Below are 14,051 nucleotides of genomic sequence, written 5' to 3' on the forward strand. Positions count from 1 at the left end.
AATTCCAGCCTTTTGACTATAGCCTTTAGCAACTAGCCTCGCCTTGTGCCTTTCAATCTCTCCTTTGGCGTTTTGCTTTGTTTTGTACACCCATTTGACACCTATCACCTTATGTCCCTTGGGAAGTGAGGTAAGTTCCCATGTGTCATTCTTCTCGATGGCCTTGATTTCTTCGTCCATCGCATCTCTCCATTTCTTTTCTTATACCGCTTCTTGAAAGCTCACTGGTTCACAATCGGCAAACAGACAAAATAATGTAAGATTATCTTGTCGTTCAGTTACCTCATAGAGATCTCTAAGGCTTCTTGTGCGTTGCACAACTCTTTCACTTTGACTCCCACTTGACGATGATGAAGGTGATGAGTCTCCTTGAGTGGTTGATGTTGGTGAAGTGGGTGGAGTTGCAAGCTCTTGTTGAGATTCATCTAGTTGCTCCCTCATTGTCTGCTCATCTTCTTTAAACTGAGGAAAGAAATTGAAGTCATCTGTATGAGAGTTAAAATCCCATTCTCCTTCTTCGTTAAAGACCACATCTCGACTAATCACAAACTTCTTATTGTCTGGATTGTACAACTTGTAGCCCTTCGAATTAGCATCATAGCCGATGAAGATAAAACTCTCGCTTTTATCATCAAGCTTCGTTCTTCTCTCGTCTGGTACGTGAACATGGGCTATACTTCCAAAGGTTCTCAAGTGGGAAATGCCAGGCTTTCTTCCACTCCATGCCTCTTGCGGTGTCTTTCCCCATACACTTCTTGTTGGAGATCGATTTGACAAGTAGACTGCACACGATACTGCTTCCGCCCAAAATTCTTTGGGTAGTTTCTTGCTTTTGAGCATGCTTCGTGCCATGTCGAGGATTGTTCTATTCTTTCTTTCTGCCACACCATTTTGCTGGGGGGATCTAGGAACTGTCATTGGTCGACGAATTCCATTTGCTTCACAGAACTCTTGAAACTCCCTGGAAGTAAATTCTCCACCTCGATCGGATCTCATGGCTTTGATCTTTCTACCGCTTTCTCTCTCCACTGCTGCTTTGAACTTCTTGAAGACTTTAAAACTTCTGACTTCTGTTTCAAGAAATATACCCAGGTTTTTCTTGAAAAATCATCAATGAAGAGAAGAAAATAGTTATTGTTACCGAGAGAGCTTGGCTTGATCGGTCCACACACATCGGTATGGATGAGCTCAAGTGGCTTCTTAGCTCTTGTCTCTGACTCCTTTGGAAAGCTTTTCCTGAATTGTTTCCCGACTAGACACCCTTCACAGAGCTGGTCAGGATGGTTGATGTGAGGTAGTCCTTTCACCATCTCCTTCTTAGATAATAGCTCTAGACCTCCAAAATTGAGATGCCCAAATCGAAGATGCCAAAGCCATGATGCATCTTTATAGCAAACTTTCAGGCACTTTGCAACATCATTTTGTATGTTGATCAAGAACATTTTATTCTTTGACATCGGCACTTTAGCAATGAAGTTATTCTTATCATCTTTTATAGAAAGATTATAATTATTCATATGAATATCATAACCTTTCTCTACCAGTTGCCCTAAACTTAAAATGTTACTTTTCATATTGGGCACATAGTAGACATTTGAAATAAATTGATGTCTCCCATCTTTCAAACGGATAAGAATGTTACCTCTTCCTTTCACTGCTATTGTGGAATCATCTCCAAACGAAACATTTCCACTTACTGACTCGTCTAGCTCCACAAACATGTCTTTCCTTCCACACATATGATTGCTTGCACCACTGTCAAGATACCAGGAATTTGCTTGGCCACCATCAGTTTCCTTTTGTGCTAGAAGAAGAGTTTCTTTGCCATCTGTCTTTTCCTCCACGTAATTGGCCTTCTCCTCAATTTTGTTGTTGGGAGCTCTACATTCTGAAGCATAATGCCCAAATTTTTGACAATTATAACATCGAATTTGAGATTTGTCATACTTTGAGTTTGGATTAATTCTTCCACGGCCTCGTGTTGAGCTTTCTCCTTTCTCATAGTTGTTGTTGGAATTGTTATTGTTGTAATTCCAGCCTCGTCCACGACCTCGACTTCCACCTCGTCCATGGCCTCTACCTCTGCCTTGGCCACGTTGGTTTCTATCATTGCGTTGGCTCTCATGCATATCCTTGAGTTGCAGCTTGAGGAGTTGCTCAGTAAACTCATGCTTTTTTTTATGCTTCTCTTCGTATGCTTGCAATGATCCTTGGAGCTGTTCGATCTTCATTTCTTCCAAGTCTTTAGTTTCTTCAATCGTCACGACGATGTGCTCAAATTTGGGATCCAACGAACGGAGTATCTTCTCTATTATCCTCACATCGTCTAACTTTTCACCATTTCTTTTTAATTGATTAGAAACAGCTACTACTCTTGAGAAATAATCTGAAATAGACTCAGATGCTTTCATGTTTAAGGATTCGAATTCACCTCTTAATGTTTGGAGACGAACCTTCTTCACTTGCTCGGATCCTTTGTAAGAGGTTTGCAGCTTCTCCCACGCTTCCTTGCTAGAGCTTGCACTTGAAATCTTTTCAAAACCATCATCATCTAATGCTTGATAGATGAGGTAGAGAGCCTTCTTGTCTCTCTTTCTTGAATCCTTCAAAGTTGTCTTTTGATCTGGTGTAAGAGTAGCAAAAACATCATCATCCGCAGGCTCATTATAGCCTTTCTCTATGATATCCCACACATCTTGTGATCCAAGAAGTGCCTTCATTTTGATACTCCAATTGTCGTAGTTGTTGTTGTTGAGTGTCGGAACTTGGAATGGTGCCATACCATTTGCCATATCTCTCAATATAATGAGATTTTGTAAAATCCGATTGCACGGATGAATCCGGAACGATGAAAAAAAAACTTTGGAGGGACTTGGACAACTCGGTCAAGGGCTCCAACTCGGCTGAATCGGCTCAACTCGGTGAGTCAACTCGATTTTCTGGCAGCAGTCTTCCGGCGGTGCGTGGCGGTGCGTCAGAACTCAGATTGAGAAAATTCTGGCGGCGTCGTATTCCTCTCGTCGAGACCTTCGATCTTTCCAACTCTCTCTGATGCCACTTTGTTGGAAATAAAACACTCACACAAACAACTTTTATTGAAACTCAAACAAATATTACAAGAGTACTCTCACTCAAAAACAAGAACTACAACTCACTCTTATAAGACTTTGCTTCTTCACTCACTTAGAAGCTCTTAATTTTTCTTGATGCTTAAAACTAAAATGGGAAGGGGTATTTATACTACTCAAGAACAATCCTACACCACACAAATAAACTAATTTAAACCATTACAAATTCAACAAATATCTAACTCTCACCTAACTAAATTGATGTAAGCAATGACATCATTAATTAAATGATGTAAGCAATGACATCTTTAATTAAATGATGTAAGTAATGACATCAATTTAGTTTGGGTTTGGGTTTAGGCTCCCATAATGGATCAAGTTTATGATCCAACAGTTTTGTGTATGATTTGTGTGTTCTTTGATGGTTTTCCGGCCGATGGTGGAGAGGCAAAGTCAGTAGTAGGTTGGTGCTGAGATGATGCGTAGGATGCAGGAGAGTTCTACTGCAGTTACTGGTTTCGAGATCCTGTTGTGGGCATGAGGGGCTGTCGGTATTAGTTTATTAGTCGTGCCCATATTGGCGAATGATGGGCGTTTTTGTCCTGATCAGAGTATACTGGCACCATATATATTTTTTGGAGTTGTTTCCTGTGGAGTTTCAGTTTTTCTGTTGTAGTTCGAGCTTCATTGTGGGTGAGGTAGTGGGCGTCGTTTTCCTCTGCTTTGTCAGGCGGTTATCCAAAGAGTGGGTGTAAGAGCACTCGGGTAAGCTTTGTTGGTGGAAATATGGAGGTTATCGGAGTAGGTGCTCTGACATCGCGTGATGTTCCTTTAGTGGGATTAAGGAGGTTGTCGGGAGAATGCAAGTTCTTTTTTGAGCTTCATGGCTATTGTTTATTAGATTAGGGTCAGTTAGCGAGTTTGCATTTCTTTGTGCGTTGCTTCTGGTCTAGTTATGGGGCTGCTGCTGTTTTGTACTGTTGTTTAGGTTATTTCCTCAGTCTTGAGGTCTGTGTATGTTTTTCAGTGTGTACTTTGTTATCTTTGTCGGTTTGTCTGTGGTGGTCTTATTATGTGTAAGATGGGGCTTGTGGGAAGGTGGGGGTTCGGTCTCATCGATGTAAGAGTTTTTTGTGTATTTATCTTTATCACTTCGAGGTACACTCTTTTTTTTTCCATTTAGGATTAGGGAGGTTTTTTTAAGGAAATCCTTGAGGTGGTGTACTTTGTTATCCTCTAATACAAAGTACCCTCCTTCAAATTTTTTTTATTGAGGATCTTTTCATCAATATGGAATTCCTTAGTCTCTCATTCCATTGTTGTATGTATGTAGCTTCCTTAGCTAATTCTCTTTATGCTTCAAAGAAAGATTCTGGTGGACATCGCTCGATCTCTGACTCATAATACAAAATCCAATTAAATTGTAACATACTATATTACTATAAATAAATAAAAAAAATCTCTTAATTTTAAAGTGATAAATATAATTTATAATATTTATCGCATATCTATCAACGATATTGATCCTCATTCATACATCATTTTTTGTTGCACCTGGCAAATTTGTATCAATAATTATATTATAACATCTAAACAACATAATAAATACAAATTAGCAACTACATTATTAATTCATAATTTCTAAATATATTAATTAATAATATAAATTTACTAAAATATAAATTTAAAAAATTACCTTGCATCGAGAGGAAACTCAACCGGAGTTGTTGTAATTAGTGCAAAAAACGAAATGTGGTACCATGTTCAAGATTATAGTAAGACTAGACAACCGTTACATCTGCTTTTTGACCCATTGTCACGATTGTAGCCTTACAAAGTTTACGGTATAAAAAAGTCAAAATCGTTGAAATCTAACTATATTGATGACACTCATTCAAATTATCCAATATCTGAAGATACTGAGTGTGCACTGAATTTCTGGATTTATCCTGTACCGATATCTCTCCAATCAATTGGAGAATATATGCTCGAGCTGAAAATACGACCTCTTCCTCGGTAGAACGTGCATCCACTTTAAATTCATTCTCCAACCAAGTCATTGGTATCCATAACTCATATGTGACATCTACTGGTGGTACTTTTCCCAATTCTTGCTCGCGAATCTTGTCTCGATTGAAATTATTGTGTCTCACCAATGATGCACCATTTATCATAACACCGAGTTGGTAAGCCACATCTTCTAAAGTAATCGCCACTTCACAGCTAGGAAAATGACACGTATGAGTTTCGTGCCTCCAACGTTCAATTAATAAAATGATACAATCTGGATTGTTGTAGATAAATAATAGTCAGTAGATGTAGATCGTCAGTTTTCATTCTTCGATGACGAATGCCCCATCTTTCTTCATACAATATAAATTTCAAACAATTAATAAAATTTTCAAAACAAAAAAAATAATATTTATAATTTGAGCTTTTAAAAATATAAGATTTTTTTACCGCAATGAGTTCAAGAGAGGAAATATAGGTGTAATCAAGAAATAACATTTGTTCTCGAATAGATAGTTTAACACAAATTCTTCCAAAAATTATTTTTTCTCTCTTAATCAACTGTTTTTCTTCTTAACAAATCACAATACAAACCTTAAACTCCAAAACATGATTTATAGTCCTAAACCCAACGACCATAAACGATTAGTAAATTTAAAAATCTCATGGAACTCATCACACCTACATGATGAGTATGACTGTTGTGATTCTGCCCGTTGCCCAACGTTTATATAATGACTAGTTAATTCAAATTCAAAAGGAATTTATTACGCCGACATGATAAATTCCATGAATTTAAAAAAAATTAAAATTTATAGTTAAAAATATTATTTAAATTGAAAAAAATACATTATTTTAAAAGAACTTGTCACATGAAAATGACAAGTTTCAAAGAAAATAATAAATTATTAGATTCTATGGGACCTACAGACTTGAACCCATTTAATAATTTTCGAATAAATTTGTCACGTGGACGTGACAAATTTACCATGCAGTATTTATCATAGGTCCCAAAATAATTTTTGAATTAATCTATTGGGCCAAATAATTAATCCTCTTGAATTATTGGCCCAATTTTACCTAAATACAGCCATAAATATGATTTCTTATATTTTATTTTGGTTATTCATCATTAACATTCAACAACCATAAATGTATATCTTTTTTGTGTCTATTGCCATTTTAGCCTTAGAATTCTATCTCTTGTCCCTTAAGAGAGTTTTATAAACACTTTGACTAAAAAGAACATGGTTCGTAAATCGTGTCTAGTTTACTCCGGCTATCACATCTATCGAGTTGTTGTGTGCGGTTCATCCCGATTGATTTGGATAGAGAGCATGAGAACCAAATTAAAGGATTTGGAAACTTGATGGACCAAATTGATGAGACTGGTGAGATTGGAGGACCCATTGGTGATATTGTGGAGAAATTGCATAGGCACTGGTTTGATCCCCCCTTCGTGGCATTGCTTCTTCAATTAATCGTATCCCTCTAATTTTGTCATTGGTCGTCCTAAGTTTTCCATTTCACCAAGTCGACCCTCCAAGTCTTCAAATCCTTCAATTGAGTCATTGTGACTCTCCATCAAAATCAATTGGGATGAACCACACCCAATGACTCGACACTCAAGGTAAGCCATGCTACGTATGAAAAGACCCATGGTTAATGCTCTTTGTCGAGGCATTATCAAGACCCTCTAAAGAGTCTGAAGACAATCTCGAGGTTAAAACAACATCATTACTTCCATAATACAAGGACTTATATCAAAATGTGCAAACTTATAAAATTATATTAAAAAGTTGATAATTTTAGAAACTATTATTTTTTCTTAAGAGACTAAGTTTAGCTACTTTGTTCTCCAAGTTCAAACTAAACAAATTCTGCATCTTTACTTCCACTACCTAAAACTTAAATCAGTCATCAGTAATAACCGACGAAGAGAATGAACTACTGCCGAGCAACCAATTCATAACTTGACGATACATTTGCCTCCCACCAACATCATTGTTCGACGAAGCATTGTTCATCAACACACTATTTTGAACCACATTTGGACTCGCAATATTGTCATTGGTCATGCTGTTTGAAACCCAGTTGGTGAATTGTTCAATGGCATGCTTTGATGATGATCATTTGATGGTAGCTGCATAGGGACTAGTCGTCCAATTTGATCTTGTTGCATACTCGAAGGACCACTGGATGGAATCAAAGTTCTTCTAATTTGGTTTGGAATTGAATTATCTGCAACATTCATACCTGATATGGACGAATTGAGTGGTGCAGGCTGGTTTGCTTGTGTTGGGACATTTGGAAATGAAAGTTGCTGTTGTTGTTGAGTGATGTGCAATTGTCCACAGAAACCCAAAGAGAAACCACCAAATGAACGTCTTGGAAAGTATGGAGAATCGAGAAATGGGAAGCCTTGTTGGCTCAACATACGCAACCGATGGTCAAAACCCAAGAGCTTCTCGAGGGGCTTGTCGAGGGCTCCCGGAGGAAATTCAAGATAGTGCCTCCAATTCATTTTCAATGCATTTCATGTATTATTCCTGTCTGATTAAGTAAAATGACAGCAAATGGAAACCTGATTGAACACAAAATTACCTGTAAGTAGGAGCTTGTCCACCGGTGAAGTCCGAAACCATTCTCCATTGTGTGTGCTTCCTTGGTTGTGGGTCGATCTCATGGTAAAATGCAGGAGGCTCGGTTAACTACACAAAGAAACTTGGATCATAATCAGTTCAATACTATATACACAATGGATAAAGTAGAAATTAGAATATAATAATTACCTCCAATTCAAGAATTCCAGGTTGATCTTCATGGGTGACAGCCTTCAACGACAGAATATCAGATAATTGGATTTCGATCTTGCTTTTCAACCCATTCTCTAAAAATTCTCACATCAACTTCTTTTTAGAAAAATAGCATTTGCCTACCAAGTCATCATCATTTCTCGACACCCTCTGCAACAAAGATTTGGTTTTCTAAAAAGATTCATGTAGCAAAAGAAGTATTATCAGTTGGTACGCACCTGCCATGAGCCAATTCTAAGTAGAGAAATGAGGAAATTCTCAGCTTTCAGCTTATTTGCGTGTTGCAAAGCATGCTCCCTCGGCTTCCCATCACTAGAGCTGTTGCTGGCTTGTTCTTCTCCATTGAAGCTATACCCTTTCTGTAAGAATAGTTGATCTACCTTTTCTAAGAAAGAGGATGTTTGTGAAAGTTTTAAGCCAAGAACTGGTGATTTCCTCATAGCTTCAACCAAGTTAACCTACAAGTTTTAAGCCAGGTCAAAATGTAAAAGATGAAAAGGAAAATAAAGGAAAATCTGTGGAGATTTGTACCCGGCTTACATCAAAGTTTTGAGAAGAACCATTCACCAAAGCTGCAGATTCCATCGTACCCTCATCAGAAACCAACTCCCCATGCTCCATAATCCTCAACAACTCTTAAAAGAGAAAACAAGATAGAAATATTTGACAAGAACCCAGATTTTTTTTCAAGGAAAATCTGAGAGAAAAGGAGGTGGAGCAATGTTTATGAGTTTGACTCTATTTGAGATACTTAGGGTTGAGATTAAAGCAAATAAAAGAGAATCAAAATAAGCTTTGCCATTTGTCACTTGAAAACCTGAAACTGAAACCGTAGCACAGCAAAAGAGCGAGAAATTGGTGTTTGAGAAACTAAGCTAGTGTTATATATAGACAAGGATCCCTCCTCCTACGTTAAACTAGATTTTAGTATAGGGTAAAATACACCCTGCTAATTCAATTATAGTTGGATTATTCACAAGACATTTTTAAAAAGTTATAATTTATCTCTCAATCAAAATTTTACTATAAATATTTATTAGTAGTTAAATATTAGATAAAATAATGATCTGATCTGATATAATAATAATTTTAATATTTAAAATTTATACATTCTATTTATTTGGTCATAATTCGAAACAATTTAATAAATTTAATCTTTGTAATAACTTAAACTCAACCTATAATATGTGAAGGGCCTAAGATACCACATTGGGTCATCGAAACGACCTTAAAATTTTAAATTTTCTAAAATTGAGTCAAATGTGTCCAATACTTTTGAAATATTCATATTAAATATAATCAAAGCATAATAGAGTAAAAGTATTTAAAACAAAAACTAGAGCTCAAAATATGACACAGTCTAAATTAAAATAATAATAATAAAGTTACATACTGAATTACTAGCAATATCATATGAATATATATACTCACTAAATAAGTCAAATAATGTACTTTGAATAGGAGGTGTTAGAGATCTCTCGATGATGATGCAGATCAAACATAATCATAGAGACATGAATATATGCATCATAATTAACTTAATTATCAAGGCTAAAAATGAGAACCCAATCCTCATGAAATTTCCTCCAAAATCTCAAAGTAAACCAGGGATCTCTCCTTTCTGAATCTGATTTACAAGCAAGGTGGCAGAGAAAAAGGAAGAAAGTCAAAGAAACTCTTCAGATTGGAGAAGAACTGGGCATTGTGTTTAAAGTTCAGAAGAGGCTTTTGGTTCGGGAAATTGTCGCAATGGATGAATTGGAAGGTGAGTCAACTTCCCTATCTATTGAATTCTAGTAGTGTCCAGAGGAAACATGTTTTGTGATGAGGATTTTTTCTGGGTATATACGAGGGATGGGCTCATATGTTTAAATTTATGAACTGAGGAGGTTTGTTAGGATGTACAAGTGTGAGATGGTGTTGTTTCAAGAAACGAAAAAAGGGTTTTTCTGAATCGGATATAGCGGGCTTCTGTTGTGATGATGCCTTCATTAGAACTGTGTTGAGGTTGGAGTGTGAGTGTAAGGGGATGCAGAGTTTCTAAGCGTTTTGGCTTTTGTGGATAGCTTGTGGTTTTTTTAGAGGAAATGGAGGAGATAAGTAAAAAGGCTCTTAGTGAAAGGATTTGAGTTGATTGATTATTTTTTAGTCTATCTTGTTGTGTGTTCTTGATAAATAAGGCTGCTTCTGTCGAGAAGTTTGTTGGATGTTGGTGGTATGATGATGAGTGCGTAATTTTGAACGCTGTGGTGACTAAGGTGGAGTACTTTGATAGGTTGATCTTTGCATCGAAAGTTAGTACCATGTTCTTAAGAAAGTCGGATTGTGGAGGGACTAGAGTCGCTGAAGCATTTGGATTTCAAGAAATTCTTGTTTGGTTGGAGGGATATTTGTAGTATTGTAGGAGGCTTGGTGGAGGCCAATGTTTGATCATTTTGGGCTGCTTAAGGGGAGTCAATCATGGTATAGGTTCACTGAGCAGTGTTTTTTTATTCAATGCAATTTTAAGCGAGGATCGAGTATAGGGCTGGATGATTGGGTTTTACATTGATTTCATAAATTCATGCTAACAGGAGTAGATAGTTTGGAATTGCTTTCTTCAATGGAGGCTTTAAAGATTTGGTTCTTTGTTGTGGAGGTCAATTGGATTGGTTCTTCTTTTAGTTAATTGCTGGTTTTCTTCACTGTTTCGTTGCAGAACTCGAATCTTCTTCGAGCACCTTATCTGGTTCCTCGATATGGTGCTAGTGGCTATATTTTTGTTGATTTTACATGAGATGTTGGTGTCGAGGCAGAATGGTTTGGTTTTGATTGGTTTTAGATTTTATTGCTTTGTTGGTTGTAATGGTGTAATGTTTTGAGTTGTGTTCTGGCTTTAGTCTTGGTCTGTAGTGCTTGTTTCTGTTCTCTTATGTAGCACTTTTTTCCTCCAATTTTAGGGAGGTTTTTAATGAGGCTCATAAGTTGAATTTCGTTCTACTGTTATAATGAAATAAAATCGTACTTTGCTGAGCAAAAAAAAAAAAACCAGGGATCTCTATTGAACATAATGAGCTTGATATATCATGAACCTTCATTATATCCTCTATTTACAATTGAGCTAATTTCTCCAAGGTGAATTCCATACACATAGACAAAAATACACAATATTCATCGATCTCCAATATCTCATATATCACATCATTCTTAAATCGATTTATTAGAAACCTTATCACAAAGTATATAATAACTATATCCCATTTTGATTATAAAATTTGGATAGATTGTAGTAAGTTTGAAGGAATTCAATGCTCTATCTTGACCTAATGACAAGCCAAATGCTTAGACACAAATTTATATACATCTCTCTTCATATTGGACCACCAATACAACTAACATAGCTCCTGATACATCTTATTACTCCTAGAGTATTTGGAAAACAAATTGCTATGAGCCTCTCAAAGAATCATGTCTCTCAACTTATCATATGAGCATTAATAATTAACCTATGTAATACAACATATCATCATCATACAATTTGAAGCATGATGCTTCTCTTCACCTTACATGATTTAATCTGGTTATACTAAATAGTTATCTAATCTATGTGCTTCTTTTACCTCACGTACTAATGTAGGTTCAACTTGGATCTTGGGCAATAACCCGTCATTCTTGTCATACTCAGTCCTATGAACATCACATGTAAATCTGACATTAATATTTGACTAAAACTGTCACCCACTAATTTCACTTTACCTAGATAGTAATCAATGATGTAGTTATATCCTTAAGTAGCTCAATCCATATGTACAATCTCAAGTTTAACTCATTCTAAGTTAGTAAATATTTGACTTTTGTGGTCATTGTACATGTACCAATTCTCCCCAAAGAGATAGTGCCTCTAAATCTTTAAGGCAAAGATCACTCCAGCTAGCTCATAATAATGGGTAGGATATTTGCGCTCATACAATTTAAGTTTCCTCGATGCATAAGTGAATACTTTTCTTTCCTATATAATGAAATATCCGATACTATTTAGGGATGCCTTGTTGAACACCAGATAATCTTTTCAAAACTCTAGTTGAGTCAAAATTGATACCTATGTCGGAATAATCTTTAGTTAAGATGATCTGACGGTGGCTTCTGAGTCGGGAAGTTCTGATGGTAAGGAAGGGTCTCCCTCTTGCTCTGGGGATAGTCTTTGCTGCCGTAATAAGGCTAGTTCGGGGAAGCCGATTGAGGTCGATTGTGGTGTTGAGGAAGGTGGCCAGAGTGTTGGCCTTCAAATTTCAGATCATTGTAATCTCGTGGGGTTGCAAGGAGTGGATATCGATAGGGTTGAGAATCTGGTTGTGGAGCCAAATGTGGTCAGTCCTATTATTGACGGGACTTCAAAGTTGGAGGATAGAGTATTGGTGGGTGCTTCTGAAATTGTTTCTCCAGAAATTGAGCCACCTTTAAGGATGGGTTTAAAGAATGGATTTTTATTAGATTCTCGTAGAAGTTTTCTGGTGGATTCAGGGGGGAGGAGTAATGGTTTAGTTTTGGGTCCTGTTAACTCTTTGGAATTAGGCGATGCAAACATAACGAAGATTTCGGGAAATGAGAGTTTTGGGGGAGTTCTAGAAGAGGTGTCATGTGTTCCAGAAGTGTCTATTAGGAATAAAAAGAAGATGCAGAAATTTGGTTCTTTGTTGGAGATTCAGGACTCAGTTCTATCGAAAGCTGAGAGGAGTCGAAGAGATCGAGCGCTGAAGAATTCCAAGTTGAAGAAGTCCGATCTAGAATCTACTGAATTATCAGGTAGATCTATCTCAGATTCCGATTTAAAGAAAAAGTGGAAAGCTGCGTATGCCGAAGCCGAGGAGACTCTATCAGTAGCAAAGATGCTGGGTATAACTTTTGTTGAGCCTGATAGGAAGGTTCTTGATGAGTTAGTGAAGTTAGATTTGTGTTGAGGGTAGAGAGGGTGTTGTAGGGCAGGTGTTAAGTTTTCTTTTTTGGTTTTCGGTTGGTGAGGTCCCTGAGTTTGGTTTCGCTAGAGTTGAGTTGACGAGATTGAGTGAGGTGTAGGGCTTGCTAGGTGTTTGTATTTGGTCTTTGAGGATCGTGCGTAGTTAGTTTGTTTTTGGAGGTCCTGATGTTGATTTTTAGGAGATATTTGTGATTTGTTTGGTGTGTATTGGGGGTTTAGGTCTCGGGGCTTCTAGTTTGTTTAAGAATTAAGATGGATAGTCATTTAGGTTCCTCGAAATGAGATGTTCGTGCAGTGCTTCGAAGGTTGATAGTATAGTGCTCGTGGGTGTTGTGCGTGATGGGCGTTTTTGTTTCCCATGCTTGTCTGTGCTAGTGGCCGAGCCATCTCTAATTTTATTGGATCAGGTTCTGTCTCTTTGATCGGCCTTTGTCTTTGAAATGACAATTGGAAGGGTATGGGTGGTCGTGCACGTGATCCATTTGTCATGTAGAGGCTTGGAGTTGAGCATCTTAAGGCTTATATTATATTCTCTGAACGGCTTTGGTAGTCCAAACGGTCCAATTCTTGAATGGCGACAGAGTAGGGTCTTATTATTTAAAGGGGCTTTGGTTTTTGCTACCCAGACATTGAGGTATGGTGGGCGTTTAAAGTAAAGATTTTAATATATTGGGACCTTGTACAGTTCGTATCTCTCAGAGATGTTTCTTCGGTTTTTGCTTAGTAGTGGATGAATCAGGTGCGTGTCTATAGGGCGGTTTTAGATTGTATTGCGCAGGTTTTTTTATTTGTTTAGCGTTGGGCAGTTGGATTTTTGAAATCCAAAGCAATGTGTAGTGGGGTACCTTGCATTGTACATTGCGTTAGTTGTCTGGTCTTTATTATTTCTTGAAGGAGGTTAGTGGGGCGCAAGTGGGCGTTGTGGGGGAGTCGTGCGCAACATTGGAGGGTTTTGAGACCGTTATGAAGGCAGTGTTTGCTGTTGGTTTTTCGATAAAGGAAAGTCTCATTAATTATATGTTTTATCGTTTAGTTGTGGTTTTTTAAAAAAAACATGATGCTTCCGAGGTTGGGCAAAATGGGTAGTACTCTGGGTCCCATTTATAGTCTTTCCATACTTCACTTTCATTCATTTTTTATGTGGTTATTAAAAAATATGATACTTCCGAGGTAGTGTAAATGGTGGCCTTAGCTTTGCAAGTC

General features: G+C 37.2%; 1 protein-coding gene across 1 annotated transcript; it reads left to right on the forward strand.

Annotated features, from left to right (window-relative positions):
• Window positions 1-9,643: 9,643 nt before the first annotated feature.
• LOC120167323 lies at window positions 9,644-13,588 on the forward strand. Its single transcript, XM_039176380.1, has 3 exons — window positions 9,644-9,659; window positions 11,999-13,482; window positions 13,576-13,588. The coding sequence occupies exons 1-2, from the start codon at window positions 9,644-9,646 to the stop codon at window positions 12,829-12,831; spliced, it is 849 nt and encodes a 282-aa protein (XP_039032311.1). The 3' UTR covers window positions 12,832-13,482; window positions 13,576-13,588.
• Window positions 13,589-14,051: the final 463 nt, after the last annotated feature.

Source organism: Hibiscus syriacus, unplaced genomic scaffold (assembly GCF_006381635.1).
Source record: "Hibiscus syriacus cultivar Baekdansim isolate YM2019G1 unplaced genomic scaffold, ASM638163v2 tig00111671_pilon, whole genome shotgun sequence".
Taxonomy (NCBI): Eukaryota; Viridiplantae; Streptophyta; class Magnoliopsida; order Malvales; family Malvaceae; genus Hibiscus; species Hibiscus syriacus.